Here is a 16,562-nt window from a genome sequence, read left to right as displayed (position 1 = left end):
GAACCTCAGGTGAAGGAAAATAGGGAGGGAGCTAGGAGAGGTGGGCAGCTGGGTGGAAGCATCCAGGCCACGTTATAGCTTAAGGAAGGAAGCACTGGGAAAGGCCATGGGCCGGTCCTCAGCCCTGAGAGCAGTTTTGTGTCCCCCAGGAGCAGGTCTGCCTCCATCCCCGCTGCCTAAAGGCCTTGTCTGGGAAGTCCCATGAGAAGGCTGGGCCTGGACTGATGGATTTCAGAGTGTGCCTGCTGGGGTCCTTGCTAAGTGATGTTCCCTGTGGTTGGAGGTGTGCAAGACACAATCTCATGGCCACCACAGTTGGCATCTAGAATCAGGAAAATGCAGTTATTGTGACAACTATTATTATTCCCAGCTGGGCAGGACATCCACACCTGTGCGGGCAGCACGCACTCTCTGGAACAGGTGCCTAGAGAAGATCTGCTCTCTCATAAAGCAGAAAGTCCACATTGCTCCCCTAAGCCACCAGAGCGATTCCAGACGGCTCCTATGGATGGTTCCTCCACCCAAGCTCCCTGGCCCTGCGGCCTCAGCCTGGGCACCCCACCAGCCCCAGGGCTCCCACCACCCCTGTCCTCCTCTCTCTGTGCAGACCCCGTGCCTGTGTTTGAGGCGGCACGCAGCCCAGACGACAGACTGCAGCCCCCCAGCTTCGACCCCAGTGGGCAGCCGCGGCGAGAGCTCCAACCTTCGTGGAAGAGACACCCTGAGCTCCTTGGCCCCAAAGGTACTGATAAGGCTTTCATAGGATGTCCATAATAAACAAAGGGACTGTGGATCTTTGGCAGCCAAACTTGGCCACCCTTGTGGGGGAAGGGGGCAGGGAACTCAACTTTATCACTTTAGATGTGGGATGGGTTAAGGTACACTTCTGCTGAAACAGACCAACCCCGAATCTCAGAGGCTTAATATATTGGAAGGGAGAGGAAGTTGCAGGGGATGCTCCATGCAGTCATTTAGGGACCCAGGCTATGGTAATCCTGCGTCATCAACACTCAACATCCAGCATCACAGTGAATGTTGACCGTCAGCCAATAGGCAGAGAAAGAATGTGGAGGATCACACAGAGGTTTGTGGGGTCCAGACCTGGGTGTGGCACATGGCACTTTGGCCACATCCCATTGGCCAAAGCTCAGTCATGTGGCCACACCCTGCTGCAAAGGAGGCTGGGAAATGTAGTCTGGCTGTGTGCCCAGGAGGAGAGGGAAATAGGATGTACTGAACACAGCACTGTCTCAGCCCCAAATGAGACAAGAAACTAGCAAAGCTAAAAATAAAGTGTTCAGGTGTACATATGTTGTGATAAAAATGTTTAAAAGCAAGAGAATGATGAACAAAATTCAGCATGGTCGTTACCTCAGGAAGGTAAGGTAGGAGGTCACCATAGGGAGGAGCAAAATAGCAGGTGAAAACCATTGGTAACCGTCCAAGTCCTGGATGTTCATTGACCTGCATTCTAGGCACTGTCGTAGGCACTGAGGACACAGCCAGGCACAAAAGAGACAAAATCTCTGTCCTCATGCTGACCTTCTGCAGGAGGGACTGATTGTCAACAAATAAGTTAGTAAAATATATAGTATGTCAGTTGGTGAGAAAGACTTTGGGGGAAGAAAATTAAGCAGAGAATTGGAGGAGACTCAGGTGAAAGGATTCTTGTCTAAGGAACAAATGAGTAGGATTTACCTGAGAGGTCAGAAAGCTTTTTCTGGAAAGGTTCAGAAAGTAATTATCTCGGGTGTTGCAGGTCATGCAGTTTCTATCACAAGTACTTATCTCTGGGTTAAAGCAGCCATAGATAGTATATAAAAGAGTGGGCATGGCTTTGTTCCAATAAAACTTTATTGACAAACAGGTAGTGGGCCAGATTTGGCATGTACTGAAGATAATATGGGCTGAGGCCTGTCAAATGAAAGCATGACACAAAGTCGCTTCTCAGGAAATAACCACTCTCTCACACTCGCCCATTTTACAACCTCCTCCTTCCCCCTGCCCCACATTGCGTGGTGTAAGCCTGGCCCTAGGCAGGATCCTCTGGGGAAGACTCACAGTGACTAAAGTAACAGCACTTTGCCAACTCAGGTCCTGCACCTGGAATACCATTCCAGCCACCCTGACAAGCCAGGACTTGGCAGTTCTTCAGCCCCTGCTCATATGTACATGCCTCTATGAAGCCTCTGAGGTTCCCCAGCAAAATTGCCAACTCCTTCTTCTGAGGTTTGAACTTCCTTCTGTAAGAATAATAATAGTTGTGGAAATTGCCTCTTGAGAGCATTTGCTCTGTGCAGTGTCCCTTTCACAGAGCATCTCACTGTCTCCTGGAATCAACCTTCTGAGGTGTCATTGGCCCCATTTTACAGATGAGGAAACTGAGTCACAGAAGCAGGAGGTGTCCAAGTGGGTGAACAGGAGAAAAGTTTTTAACCTTGGCCCTGGGCTGTTTCTCCTTGAGGACACTTGTTATTCTTCATCATTATGGTCAAACTTTACCTTGCTGTTCACTGCTCTGGCCTCAGCACCCAGAACATTCCCAGTGTGTGTGTGTGTGTGTGTGTGTGTGTGTGTGTGTGTGTATTATGAGCTAACTGCTCTACCAGCCTCTCAAGGGGCTCACTCTGCAAACTGCCTAGCTCTACACTCACCCTCCTGTGCCAGGCTCACCGTAGAAATGTAATAACCAGGACAAAACTTAACTGAGTCACTTGAATCCAAATTTTGGAACTCTTGAGCCCCTCACCCTCAATGGCTGGCCCGTGAACACCTCTGTCTCCATGGATTCAGTGCCAAAAACACACACTGATCTCCAGAGGAGCCACCACTGGGCCTGCAAAGATGGACCTGACATGGGCCCTGCCCCAGGGCACCTGCAGGTGAGGGGCGATGACTGAGCATCTGAGCGTGTGCCACTGATTGTGGGGAAGGGAAAACTGTGTGGCAGTTCCTCAGTAAGTTAAATCTGGAGTTATTCTGTGACCCAACCACTCCACTCTTAGGGATATACCCCAAAGAATTGAAAACAGGCACTTAAACAAAACTTGTACACAAATGTTTATAGCAGCACTGTTCACAGTAGCCAAATGGTGGAAATAATCCAAATGTCCATCAATGGATGAATGGAAAAACCAAAATTTGGTGTGTGTGTGTGTGTGTGTGTGTATATATATATATATATCCATAAAGTGGAATATTACTCAGTCATAAAAAAGGAATGGAGTACTGACACATGCTCCAACCTGGATGAACCGTGAAAACATGGTAAGTGAAAGAATCAAGTCACAAAAGGACATATATTATGATTCCAGTGATATGAGATATCCAAAATACACAAATCCGTATCGACAGAAAGCAAAACAGTGGTTGCCGATGGATGGGGAAGGGAGTGGCAAGTCGCCACTCAGTGGGGACAGGTTTCCTTTGGGGATGATGACGGTGTTCTGGAATTACTGGTAATGGTTGCACAGTATTTTGTACTACATGTCACTAAATTGTGCACTTTAAAATGGTTAAAATGGTGAATTTTATGTTATGTATATCTTACCATGATTTTTTTAACCATACAGAAGGCCAAGGAGGCAGGAACAGGTCTGAGAGGGCAAAGGAAGCCTCTGGGTGTGCTGTCCGGGGCCGGCACGATGGAGCTTGACTTTCTTGTGCAGGCGCTCACCAAGGCTGCAACCCAGCTGATCGCAGTGACAGCAGGTCCCGACAGCTGCGCTCTCTCCAATGCTGAGTTTGGAAAATTGATTCTTCTCCCAGCACTGTTGATCGATCTGGTTTGCAGAAAGCAGCTCTGACTGTCACGCCGCTCTCAGCAATGGGTGGTTTTCCCTCTTTTTCTCCCTCCAGAGCAGAGAGAGGGGACGTCACCAGCCAGGCCCACGCTGACTGAGGGGAGCCGCCTCCCAGGCATTCCCAGCAAAGCCCTCCTGACAGAAACTTTGCTGCAGAGAAATGAGGCAGAGAAACAAAAGTGAGTGGGGAAAGACAGGCAGGCTCCTGCTGCTTCACCTGTCTGGGAGGGAGAGCCTGGAATGTCACCCCTGCCCAGGACCCTTAGGGAGTCTAGATGCAGGGTGGAGATGGAGATTCAGACCTGGTTCAAGCCACACATCAGCAGCTCAGTGGCCACCCTGGGCAGGTCACATCACCTCACTGAGCCTCAGTTTCCCCATCTGGAAAATGGGGCCAATGGTGGTATGTTAGTCAGGGTTCCCCAGAAAAACAGAACCAGTAGAATTTTTTTTTAGTTAAGAGTTTTATTTCAAGGACTTAACTCACACGATTGAGGCTGGCAAGTCTAAATTGGTTGAGCCTGCCAGCAGGCTGGAAACTGTAAGGTGGGAGTAAATGCTGCCATCTTGAGGCAGAATTTCTTCCTCAGTTTTGTTCTTAAGACCATCAGCTGATTGAATGAAGCCCATATTATTGCAGATATTTTCCTTTACTTAACATCAACTGATTGTAGGTGTCAAGTCCATCTACAGATACTTTCACAGCAGTGTGTGTATTAGTGTGTAATTGAATAACTGGATACTCTAGCCCAGCCAAATGGACACATAGCACTGACTGTCACAGGCAGTATCAGCTCCTAGTCTTCCGTGAGAATGGAATGAAACGACACCTGCACATGTGTAGCTCAGCACCCAGACGGAGAAGCACATGTCAGTGTGTGCCTTTACAGCTGGTGCAGTGGTGATAAAAATATGCATTCTTAGGGCCTTTCTAGGACAATTTTATGATGATCGTTGTTCATCCTTTCTGTCATTCACTTATTTTTTCATTCCGCATATTTATGGAGCCACCTACTGTGTGCCAGGCGTTGTTCTAGGGAACAGCAGTGAATGAAGCGGATGAAACTCTCTGCCCCCCTGGAGTTCACTTTCTAGTCAGGACTACACAAATAAAAAAGATAAATACGTGGTGCGCTAGAGGAAAAGAGTTGTGACGACAGATAAGGCAGAAGAGGGAGACGATGAGATGGGGGCTGAAGTTTTAAGTAGAGTGTTGGAGGAAGCCTCACTGAGAAAGTAAGCAAAGCCCTAAGGAGGTAAGGGAACCTTGCAGGTGCAAAGGGGCAGAGAAGAGTCAATGCAAAGGCCCTGAGGTAGGAACATGCCTGATGTGTTTGAACAGCAAGGAGGGGAGTGTGGCTGGAGTGGAGTGAGCAAGGGGGAGGGGGCAGGATAAGATCAAGGTAAATGGGGTTCCTTCCCTAGAGTCACTGAGCCAGACAAGGTAAGGCTCAGGCTTTGCATAAACCCTCCCCCAGTGCAGCTAGGACTTCTCTGTCTCTGCTGAGATGCTTGCACCACACCCAAGTTAGGGCACAGTGGGCTGGCGGGACCTCGCAAACTCCTGCCACAGAAAGGGGGAAAAAATGTCTCCCAAGGGGACAGCAATAGTAACCCATGATATTAAGGGAACTCTAGGGCTGGGCACCATGCCGAACGTGCTTCACAACACCACTGAGGCAGACTCCCTCAGAAACCCCATTTTAGGGCTTCCCTGATAGCACAGTGGTTAAGAATCCGCCTGCCATTGCAGGGGACACAGGTTCGAGCCCTGGTCTGGGAAGGTCCCACATGCCTCGGAACAGCTAAGCCCGTGCGCCACAACTACTGAGCCTGCGCTCTAGAGCCTGCAAGCCACAACTAATGAGCTCGTGCTCTGCAGCTACTGAAGCACATGCGCCTAGAGCCTGTGCTCCGCGACGAGAGAAGCCTGCGCACCTCAACAGAGTAGCCCACGCTGTCCACAGCTACAGAAAGCCCGTGTACAACGAAGACCCAATGCAGCCAATAAATAAACATTAATTAATTTTAAAAGAGAAGGAAATCCCATTTTATAGATGAGGAAATTGAGGCCCAGAGAGGTAAGGCTGCTATAGAAGCTTTACTGGGCACCAGCTATAACGGAGGCCACACAGTCAGCAAAGGTAGGGTAGCCAAGTGCCTGAGTGTCATGTTTAAGAACTCATTAAAAAAATAGAGGTGCAGATTTTACAGGGAGTGCGAGAGGGGACAGGAAACCAGGATGGGCCGGTCCACATGCCGGGTTTCTTCACAGGGGCCTTCAAGAAGTACAAATCACTTTGGCAGCCAGACTGGGGGAAGCCGAGGAGAAGATCAAGGTCCTACATTCAGGTAGGTGTCTGGCACGTGGCGCCCCGGCCGGTCAGACCAGGAGGCCAGAGGGAGTGGGAGGGGAGCAGTGACACCAGGAACACAGGGTCAGCTGTTCTAGAATCAGGAGGGCAAGGAAGGAGTTTGGGAAGGGAGAGGGAAGGCTTACATCACCCAGCAGGGATCAGAGCCCCAGTTCCGGGGGTCATGCGACTGTGGAGAGAGGGTTTGAGATAGAATTAAATCATGGGTGGCAAATGCAGTGCCTGCAGGGGCTGGACATGCAAGCAAGGTGGCTGGATTAGGGAGTGCCGTAGGGGAGGGTGGGGTCCGGGTCCGACTGGAGAAGCCAGGCCTCATCTAGAGAGGTCGCCACTGCTGAGCCCCAGCCAGGCATCCCCCAGGCCAGTCCCTTCCATTTTCCTAGAGAAATCAGAAATCTGGAATTTTCTGAGAAATCCCTCGTTTCTTATACGTGTATCTATTGACTTTGTTGCTCCTCCCTGTCCCCCTCACTTCCAGGGCTGGACCTCAGGGTGGGTGAGCTCATACATGCAGGCCCCACGCAGGTCCTGGAGTGACCTTAAAGGTGTTAGGGGGCTCATACCCCAGGTCCTGGGACAGACCGCCCCCGCCCCCACTTACCAAGGTCCCCTGAGCTTCATAGACTCACAGAGGATCATGTCATCTGCCCTCCCCACCCTGGCCACTCCACAGCCCTCCCTCCAGCTTGAAGCCCTTCTGGGGGCAGGAAACGCACTACTTGTCACCAGTTCTAACAGAAAAATCTTTCCTCACTACCCCAAGCCTCATTATGCCTTTCAGGCCCCACAGAAGGGGAGTGGGTTCTCCTTCCCTGGGGGTGGAGGGCCTCACCCTGGCGCTTTAATTTTTCCCAGCGTTAAAGGCCACACAAACAGAGCTGCTGGAGCTGCGGCGGAAATACGATGAGGAGGCAGCATCCAAGTAAGTGAATGCTGAGGTGTGCCTCCTCCCTCTGACCCTCCCAAAGATACCTCCTCCCTCTGACCCTCCCAGACATGCCTCCTCCCTCTGACCCTCCCAGACATGCCTCCTCCCTCTGACCCTCCCAGACATGCCTCCTCCCTCTGACCCTCCCAGACATGCCTCCTCCCTCTGACCCTCCCAAAGATACCTCCTCCCTCTGACCCTCCCAGACATGCCTCCTCCCTCTGACCCTCCCAGACATGCCTCCTCCCTCTGACCCTCCCAGACATGCCTCCTCCCTCTGACCCTCCCAGACATGCCTCCTCCCTCTGACCCTCCCAGACATGCCTCCTCCGCCTGACCCTCCCAGACATGCCTCCTCCCTCTGACCCTCCCAGACATGCCTCACCTTTCTGACTGTTCTTCCTCTGATTCTGCCTGAAGCACCCATTTAATTAAGTACTCTCTGCTCCAGACCTGCATAGGCTCCCAGCTGTTTGCCAGTCATTTGTGGTGCCATCGTGTAGCACAGACTGTGAAGGACATTCTGGGCTTCCAGCTAAGCAGGCTGCGCTGGTCAGGGGCCTCTGCCTCGCCCCAGCCCCCAGGGGCTGTCCCCACTCCCCAACTTCACAGTCCAACCCTCTAGGCCAGCTGCAGTTCACTTAAATTACCCTGGACTCAACATTTCTGCAGGCTTTAAGATATCACTTTATCCCCAAACACTTATTTAGCACCTACTGTTTACCCAGGGCTATGCTGGGTCCCTGGAGGAAACATCATAACATGGCCCTGTCCTCAGTCAAGGAGAGGAGACAAGGCAGACACTAGCTGACGGACAGGAATAAATTCTTTCATTTCACAGACATCATTGAGCACTTACTGTATGACCTGGCCACATGGTAAATGCTATGGAGGGAAAAACTAGGAGCAGCAAGAGAGAATAACAGGGAGGGTGAGTCGTATTATCCAGAGTAGTCAGGGAGGACTTCCCTGAGGAATGACCTTCAGAGTGAGACTTAAGAGATGAGAAGGAGATGGCCACGTGAAGAATGCTTGGAAAGGTACTCTGGGCAGTGGGGACAGCTTGTGCAAAGAAGATCTTGAACTGGAACATCCATGAAGCACACGTGTGGCTTTTAGTTACCAAATGCTCCCCACAGGCCTCCTATGGCCCCCTCCCCAGACTAGGCAGAGGAGCAGCTGAGGTAGATGAGGCCTGTCCTGATCCTTGAGGCACTGGCAACCCAGGGAGGTGGGGAGGCAGCAGAGTACATGAGGGTGGTTGAGGGAGGCCTCCCAGGAGAACACTTTGCCCCTGGGTTTGAGGCTCAGGCCCTGCTCTCTTGAGGAGGGCATCCAGGTGGAAGGCACAGCGGAGGCAGAGGCTGGGAGGTGTAACTCTGTGGCAGCTTCAGAGAGTGGACCCCTGGGGAAGATGGGAGGCCAGGCTGCCTGGAAGAGGTGCAGCACTGAGGCCCCATTTCCATTTCCCCCCAGCCTCAGTTCTTCCCCCCCGCAACCTGTTTTCTCTCCAGGAGGAAGGATGGAAGGCAGCCTCCTCAAGGCCTCCATTGCGAGACCCGTGGGTTGGCAGGGTCTTGAAGGTTTCGGGAAGAGGGGTGGGGCCTGGTGGCTGCCAGAATCCCTTCCTCAGGGCCTTGTCTTTCTGTCTCAGGGCAGATGAAGTCGGCCTGATCATGACCAACCTGGAGAAAGCTAATCAGGTGAGGAGACGTGTGCCGGGGGCTCATTCTCCTGGGGTGGGGGCCTCGGGCCAGGTGGAGAGGAGGAAGCTGAGCTCCGTCACTATTGACTGAACTGCATGCCGTGCTGAGCGCTGGGACTGGGAGATACCTGGGCCCCAGCCTCTGAGTCCCACGCAGGGCGGGGCGGGGTGTACAGACAGAACACTCAGAATAGGGTGAAGCGGGCAGCAGTGGCTGGGGAAGGGGCTCCTGCCTGGACTCAGGGGTCAGGGAAGACGTCCCACAGGAAGCAGAGCTGAGACCTCACTCGAGACTAGAGGGGTAGATTCCAGGCACGGACGGCCCTACCCAGGAAGCAGCCTGCAGGGCACAAGTGCCCTTCCCCGTGGGAGGAAGGCAGAGCAGTGACCAGGGATCCCAGGCCTGTCCCCAGGCTAAGCTGGGACACGGGTCTCTCTCAACCAGACTGAGGAGCCGTGTTCCAAAGAGCCGGGGGCGGGAACGAGGGACAGGCCTGGGGCTGCTTCTCTCCCTCCTCCCCGCCCGGGGTCTCCACCAGCCTCCTCACTCCATCACCAGCCAAGCACTGGGTGGACCCCAACCTTCCCTGGGGCCCCCAGATCCTCGTCCCAGCCCAGGTCCTTGTAAGTCCTTCAGTCTCTCCTGAGTCTCAGTTTTCACATTTATAAATGGGGTTCCTGCATCCTGCTTTCCTCCGGCTTCAGATGTGTTGCCATCTGGGGGCCAGAGTTGGGCAGGACGTTGAAAGGAGGTAAGATGTGGCCGTGAGGGTCCAGTGTGGAGTCCTGCAGGCGCACTGCATCTCTCCCTGGTGCCCCACAACGCCGGCAGCCAGAGGCACGGCTAGCAGGGGTCAGCAGTGTGACAGGGCAAGCGGTCATTTCCCTGGGGGTGGTTGAGGGAGGCTTCCTAGGAGGACCCTTTGGAGCTGGATCCTAAAGCCCAGGCATGTTCTCTGGAGGAATGGTATTCCAGGAAGCGGGCACAGCAGAGGCAAAGGCCCGGCTGCATGGCTGTGCGGGCCTAAGGACAGGGTGCTCCCTCCTGCAGAGAAAAGTTGGAAAAGAATAACATTTTTTAGGTTAATTTTTTGAATAGGTAACCCATTTACTTAGTTCAGAACTGAAAAGGGTACATAAGGGCGTAGCCCAGACACTCCATCTCCGCTCCCTGAACTTGTCCCCAGTTCCCCTCCCTGTGGCAACCTCAGTTATAGTGTCTGAGGTCTCCTTCCAGAGATCCATTCACAAGCCCTTGAATATCTACTTTTACCCCTTTTTATATTTTTTATTTTTTTTTAACATACAATAAACTACATATATTTAGAGTGTACAATTTGGTATCCCAGTCTCCCAATTCATTCCCCCCCAACCCTCCCTGCTTTCCCCACTTGGTGTCCATATGTTTGTTCTCTACATCTGTGTCTCTATTTCTGCCTTGCAAACCGGTTGATTTGTACCATTTCTCTATATTCCACATATGTGTTAATATACGATATTTGTTTTTCTCTTTCTGACTCATTTCACTCTGTATGACAGTCTCTAGGTCCATCCATGTCTCTACAAATGTCCCAGTTTCATTGCTTTTTACAGCTGAGTAATATTCCATTGTATCTATGTACCACGTCTTCTTTATCCATTCATCTGTTGATGGACATTTAGGTTGCTTCCACGTCCTGGCTATTGTAAATAGTGCTGCAATGAACATTGGAGTGCATGTGTCTTTTTGAATTATGGTGTTCTCTGGGTATATGCCCAGCAGTGGGATTGCTGGGTCATATGGTAACTCTATTTTTAGTTTTGCAAGGAACCTCCATACTGTTCTCCATCGTGGCTGTATCAGTTTACATTCCCACCAGCAGTGCAAGAGCGTTCCCTTTTCTCCACAACCTCTCCAGCATTTACTGTTTGTAGATTTTCTGATGATGCCCATTCTCACCGGTGTGAGGTGATACCTCATTGTCATTTTGATTTGCATTTCTCTAATGGTGAGTGATGTTGAGCAGCTTGTCATGTGCCTGTTGGCCATCCGCATGTCTTCTTTGGAGAAATGCCTATTTATGTCTTCTGCCCATTTTTGGATTGGGTTGTTTGGTTTTTTGATATTGAGCTGGATGAACTGTTTATATATTTTGGATATTAATCCTTTGTCTGTTGATTCCTTTGCAAATATTTTCTCCCATTCTGAGGGTTGTCTTTTCGTCTTGCTTATAGGTTCCTTTGCTGTACAGAAGCTTTGAAGTTTCATTAGGTCCACTTATTTGTTTTTGCTTTTATTTCCATTACTCTAGGGGGTGGATCAAAAAAGATCTTGCTGTTATTTACGTCAAAGAGTGTTCTTCCTATGTTTTCCTCTAGGAGTTTTATAGTGTCTGGCCTTACATTTAGGTCTTTAATCCATTTGGAGTTTATTTTTGTGTATGGTGTTAAAGAGTGTTCTAATTTCATTCTTTTACATGTAGCTGACCAATTTTCCCAGCACCACTTATTGAAGAGGCTGCCTTTTCTCCATTGTATATCCTTGCCTCCTTTGTCATAGATTAGTTGACCATAGTTTATCTCTGGGCTTTCTATCCTGTTCCATTGATCTATATTTCTGTTTTTGTGCCGGTACCATACTGTCTTGATCACTGTAGCCTTGTAGCATAGCCTGAAGTCAGGAAGCCTGATTCCACCAACTGCGTCTTTCCTTCTCAAGATTGCTTTGGCTATCTGGGACTTTTACCCCTTTTTAAAACAAAAATGAAGGAATTCCCTGGCAGTCCAGTGGTTAAGACTCCGTGCTTCCAATGCAGGGGGCGTGGATTCAATCCCTGGTCAGGAAACTAAGATCCCACATGCCATGGGGCTAAAAATAAATAAATAAAAATAAAAAGAGAGAAATCATCACTGCCTTGGTATGCATATCCTTAAGAAAATAACTAGCATCTTTAAAATAAAGGATATTTACTATGTACACTCTCCGGAACCTTACTTTTTCGGTGTATGTATCTTAGAGCTCGTTCTGTGTCTGTATATAAAGCAGTTCCTTCTCTTTCACGGCTGTGTCATATTGCACTACACGGATGCACCATCATCTAACCCGGGGGAAAGCAAGCTTTCTGTAAAGGACCAGAGAGTAAATATTTCAGCCTTACTAGTCGCTGTCACAGCTGTTGGACTTTGCTGTGGTAGAGTGAAAGCATAGACGATACGGAAACGAATGGGCGTGGCTGTGTTCCAGTAAACTTTATTTACATAAACAGGCAGCAGGCTGCAGTTTGCCAACCTGTGGTCTCATACCCTATTGATGAACATATATGGTATTTGCAGTATTTTACCATCATCCTCAATACTGCAGTGAATAAGCTTGTACAGATATCATTTCATACATACCCAAGCCACTGTATAGGGCAAATTCCTCGAAATGGAACTGTTGGGTGAAAGAGCTGTGCATTTATAATTTGGCAGACGTGGCCAAACTGCCTTCCATGGGGTTGTGCCAAGTTCACACTCTCTCTAGCAAGGTCTGAGAGGGCCTGTTTCCCAATAGCCTTGCCAGCACCGTGTGTCGTCAGACTTCTGGATCTCTGCCAATCAAACAGGCTTAAGAAGAGAGATCTTAGAGTAGTTTTAATAGGAGGCATTTTTAATAATGTTTATTTTTTCCTGAGTATAAAACTAAAACCTGCTCATTATAGAGTATTGAGAAAAGAGTAAATGTCATCGTATCAGTCTTTAATATCTGTATTTATTCATACTATCCTAATTGTGAGCAAGAGGATTCTGGAGAGAGCAGATCATTATTGCGTGTATAGTAAAAACTATGCCAGTTTGCCCCAGTTCTTCCCCTGGGGTGATGAGATGAGAACAGCACATGCACCAGAGTTTGTGCTGTAGGCAAGGAACCCCCCAAATATGAATATGGGTGGTTGTATAGGAGAGGGACCTTCTGAGAAAGGGAGAGAAATCTGCTCCCATATCATGATAAACAGAAGGGCAAGGATCCTGGGTTTCTAGCATTTGTAATGTAAATAGCTCTCTCCAGGGGAAGATAAGACTAGTAGCTTTAAACCCAGCTTTACAACCCAGGGGATGTCTCCATGGTCTAGGTCTCATCCCCCCTTGAAATGTAAACAGACATTTCCCAGGAGGTGAATCTTTCTGGAGTTCTTCTAGCTAATCAGTCATATATTAATTCCAATGCTTGTCTTTTACCCCAGATCCCAAGTCTCTGTCACATTTGCCCAGAAAGCCCTGTGTAGAAATGTAAAAATTTTCTCTACAACCCCACACATCCAAACCTTTCCCAAAACAAAACTGACTCCTAACTCGAACCATTTCAGAAACAAGGCAGGATACCAATAAATAAACAAATCAATTAAAAAATAAATAAATCAACGAAATGTGTGCATAGATGTGTGTGGGTCTCTGTGCACATATAATGGGCACAGCATCCTGATTGTGTAGGTTAAACTTAATCACTATGACCTGCAGCACCAGCTGGGGGTCAGAATACAGCTGCAGCTCTTTTAATTTTCCAAGTAGTGTTTCAAGATCCCATATATCCTGTTGTTAATAAAGTAAACCAATATTGACACATTTGTATGTGTCAGGCATCAAGGTGAGATACCTAATGAGTTATATTTTACCAAATCACTTACTTGCAGAACAAAGCTATGAGATAATTGCTCTTATAATCCCCATTTTACAGACAGGGAAACTGAGGCCAGGGATATGAAGTTTCTTGCCCAAGGTCACACAACCAGAAGGAGACAAAGTACAGATTTCTCTCTAAGCCACAAGTCTACATTGTTAAAATTTGGATGCTTCCTTCCAGGCTGTTTTCTTAGAAATATTTGAAGAGTTAAGATTCAGTTTAGTAAACTGTGGCATTCTGATTTTAGATGTATGGCAACACTCCTCTACAGTAGATACATTTCATTGCTCCCATTTCACAAAAGGAAAACTGAGACCCAGAGAGGAGAAGTAACTTGCCAAGGGGCCTGCAACAGCTTGTGGGCTTTAGAGCCACCTCTGTGGACACCATGTGGCACAGGAGCTGGGGACAAACTCTGGCCTTTTGACTAACCAGGCCTGCAGTCTACTTGGCAGACAGAAGTGGCCTGGAAACATGTGAAAACTTGCCGTTCCCATCAAGATAGCATCTCCCTTCCTGCGTTAGTGAAGTAGGAATGTTCTAGCTCCTCTTAGAGTCCCAAGCACACCAGGGGAACCCAGAGCCAACTCAAAGGTCCAGGACCCAGAAAGTAGGGCCCCAGGCCCTCAGACTGGCCTTCCTAGCTGCTGCCTGAGACAGTGCAGGGAAGCAGTGGAGGGCCAGGATGGGATCCACTGTGGCCCCGCTCACCTCTTAACCACACTCCCCCACTTTCCTCCCCAGCGAGCCGAGGCTGCCCAACGGGAGGTAGAAAGTCTTCGGGAACAACTTGCCTCCGTCAACAGCTCCATCCGCCTGGCCTGCTGCTCTCCTCAGGGACCCAGTGGGGTAAGGATGGTGGAGGAGCCAGAGGAAAAGGTTGGGAAAGGCCATGTTTGTGGGTTTGAATATGTGGATGGCATTTAGTGGGTGTACCATGTGCATCTGTGTGAAATCATGCACTTGAATGGGTGTGGGTCTCTGTGTGCATACTGTGGGCATAGCATCTTAATTGCCAAGGTCAGTGTGTAGTTAAATATAATTACTGTGACTTGCTTCACCAGCTGAGGGTCAGAAACAGCCACAGCTCTTTTAACTTTTCAAGATCAAGCTTCCATATACCTTGATTCCATATACCTTGGAATTTAGTCAGGCCAAAGACGATCATTTTATTGCCAGATGCCCTGCAAGAGTGGATAGGAGGGTGAGTTTGATCAGTAGAGCAGCAGTGCAGTTTTGGTGGCTGCCACCAGATGTCGCTGTTGACCACTGGTCTTGCACTGCTTGATGGATGCGTGGGACTGTTACAGGGATGCCCCACTAGTTCTCAGCCCCTCCCAGACAGCAGTGGGGCCGCATACCAAGATCTGAGGTTGACACTCATATCAGCCGTGGGTTCCTAAAACATATCAGGATGATTCTAATGAGGTTTCTCAACCAGCCACATGCTACAAAGAACCAGTCTTTAGTCATCAATCCTGAGGTTCCTGTGTTAAGCCAGTTAGTGGATCTTTCTTGTTCCTCCAGGTTGGTGCCCCTTTTGGGGTCCTGGGGACATTTCCTGCCAAGGGATTTTAATCAGGGCCACCTCAGCCTAATTTCTGTCATGTAATAAGAGGCTTCATTGTTCCTCTCCCAGAAAGCCCGGCTTCCTTATGTAAATTGGCCCACCTTCTTTCCAGATTTCTGAATATCAAGGAATGAGATTCGTGATTGCTTACATAATTACAGGTCTGCTCCAGGGTGATCTGCAGTCTCCATCCATGAACCTGAAGTGACATAATTTTCATTTCACCTGACACTCTGATACACAGACCTGTGTGTCTCTATCTGTCTTTCTATTTAAATATTAGAATGAGTCTCTCTGAACGTGTGTTAGTGTGTATATGTGTGTCTGTTTGTGACCTTTGGGCAAATAACTGTATCCTTAATCTAACTGTGCTTCAGGTTCCTCATCTGTACAAATAAGACCTGCCTTATAGGGTTATTGAGAGGACTACATGGTGCTTGGTTTATAGTCTGTGCTCAGTAAATATTTAATGCGATGTTATTATTACTAGTGTGTTTGGGGTCTGTCCAGGGTGTTTTTGCCCACATGAACATGTGGCCTCTGAGCACATACATGTCTCTGTGTGTGATGGTGACATGTCTCCTTGATGCCTGTGCATTTCTGTGTGTGTGCTTGTCAGCATGAGTGTCCCCGCAGGTACGTGTGTCAGTGTGTGCTGTGTCCGTAGGTGTGTCCACCTGGGCCCGTGTCCCAGGAGGCAGTGTGTGTATATCTACGTGCCTGATGTCTGCATGACATAGAGAGTGAACACGAGACTGAGAGCGAGAGAGCTCGTGAGGACACCGCAGAGAGAGTTTGCCAGTGGTTCTTAATTAACCCCCATGGAACCCAGCAAATGCCTGTGCTAATCAGCCATGGGGAACTTTGCTGGTTTGGGGGGTGAGCTTTTCTGAGCACAACAGTGGTGCTCAATGCTAATTAATTTAATGTGTTAATGGCATCCGCTTCCTGTTTTAATTGGCATTTATCTCCCCGGAAGAGTAGCTGGGGTTGGTAGTGGTCGATTGTTTGTTTTTGTTTTGTTTTTTTTTCTTTGTGATCCTGCTTAGATTCATTTGTAACTGAGCTCAAGGGCAGCCTGACTTCAGGTCCCCTCACACAGAAACCTCTTCATCTTCATCCAGGACAAAGGGGCCATTTCCTAAAGCCTGGGGAAGCTCTGGGGCTTGGGGCTGACGGCAGGTGAGGGTGAGGAAGGAACCACCTAACGTGGCTGCAAGGTCTCAGGTCTAATGCTGAGGGTCTCTCGCTGCCTGGAGTGGGACCTGGGCCCGACTTAGGAACCCAAACCTTTGCTGTTCTCTCGGCCAGGAACACCCTATAATCACCACTTCCTCAGCCAACGGACTACTTCCCTTTTTTGTTCCTTTTTAGCAAATGTTCTATTGAAGTATAATATCCACAGGCGAAAATGTGCGTATTGTAAGTGTACAGCATTTTGGGATTTTTCAAAGTGGACACACCCCATAACCAGCATCCAGATCAGCAAGTAAAACATTCCAGCACCTGGAAGCCTCCCTCGTGCCCCCATCCAGCTGCCAC

At 49.1% G+C, this 16,562-nt stretch overlaps 1 protein-coding gene across 1 annotated transcript in view; it reads left to right on the top strand.

The window, feature by feature from the left end:
- Positions 1 to 16,562, top strand: part of CUX2 (cut like homeobox 2) — a 255,122-nt gene that overhangs the window by 212,559 nt on the left and 26,001 nt on the right. Inside the window, exons 5-10 of the mRNA XM_057747176.1 lie at positions 608 to 742; positions 3,859 to 3,982; positions 6,079 to 6,155; positions 7,034 to 7,100; positions 8,761 to 8,809; positions 14,195 to 14,299. Coding sequence (XP_057603159.1) covers positions 608 to 742; positions 3,859 to 3,982; positions 6,079 to 6,155; positions 7,034 to 7,100; positions 8,761 to 8,809; positions 14,195 to 14,299 — 557 coding nt within the window. The remainder of the gene's footprint in view (positions 1 to 607; positions 743 to 3,858; positions 3,983 to 6,078; positions 6,156 to 7,033; positions 7,101 to 8,760; positions 8,810 to 14,194; positions 14,300 to 16,562) is intronic.

The sequence above is a fragment of the Hippopotamus amphibius genome, chromosome 8, assembly GCF_030028045.1.
Source record: "Hippopotamus amphibius kiboko isolate mHipAmp2 chromosome 8, mHipAmp2.hap2, whole genome shotgun sequence".
NCBI classification, from domain to species: domain Eukaryota; kingdom Metazoa; phylum Chordata; class Mammalia; order Artiodactyla; family Hippopotamidae; genus Hippopotamus; species Hippopotamus amphibius.
This window is presented reverse-complemented; position numbering and strand designations above follow the sequence as displayed.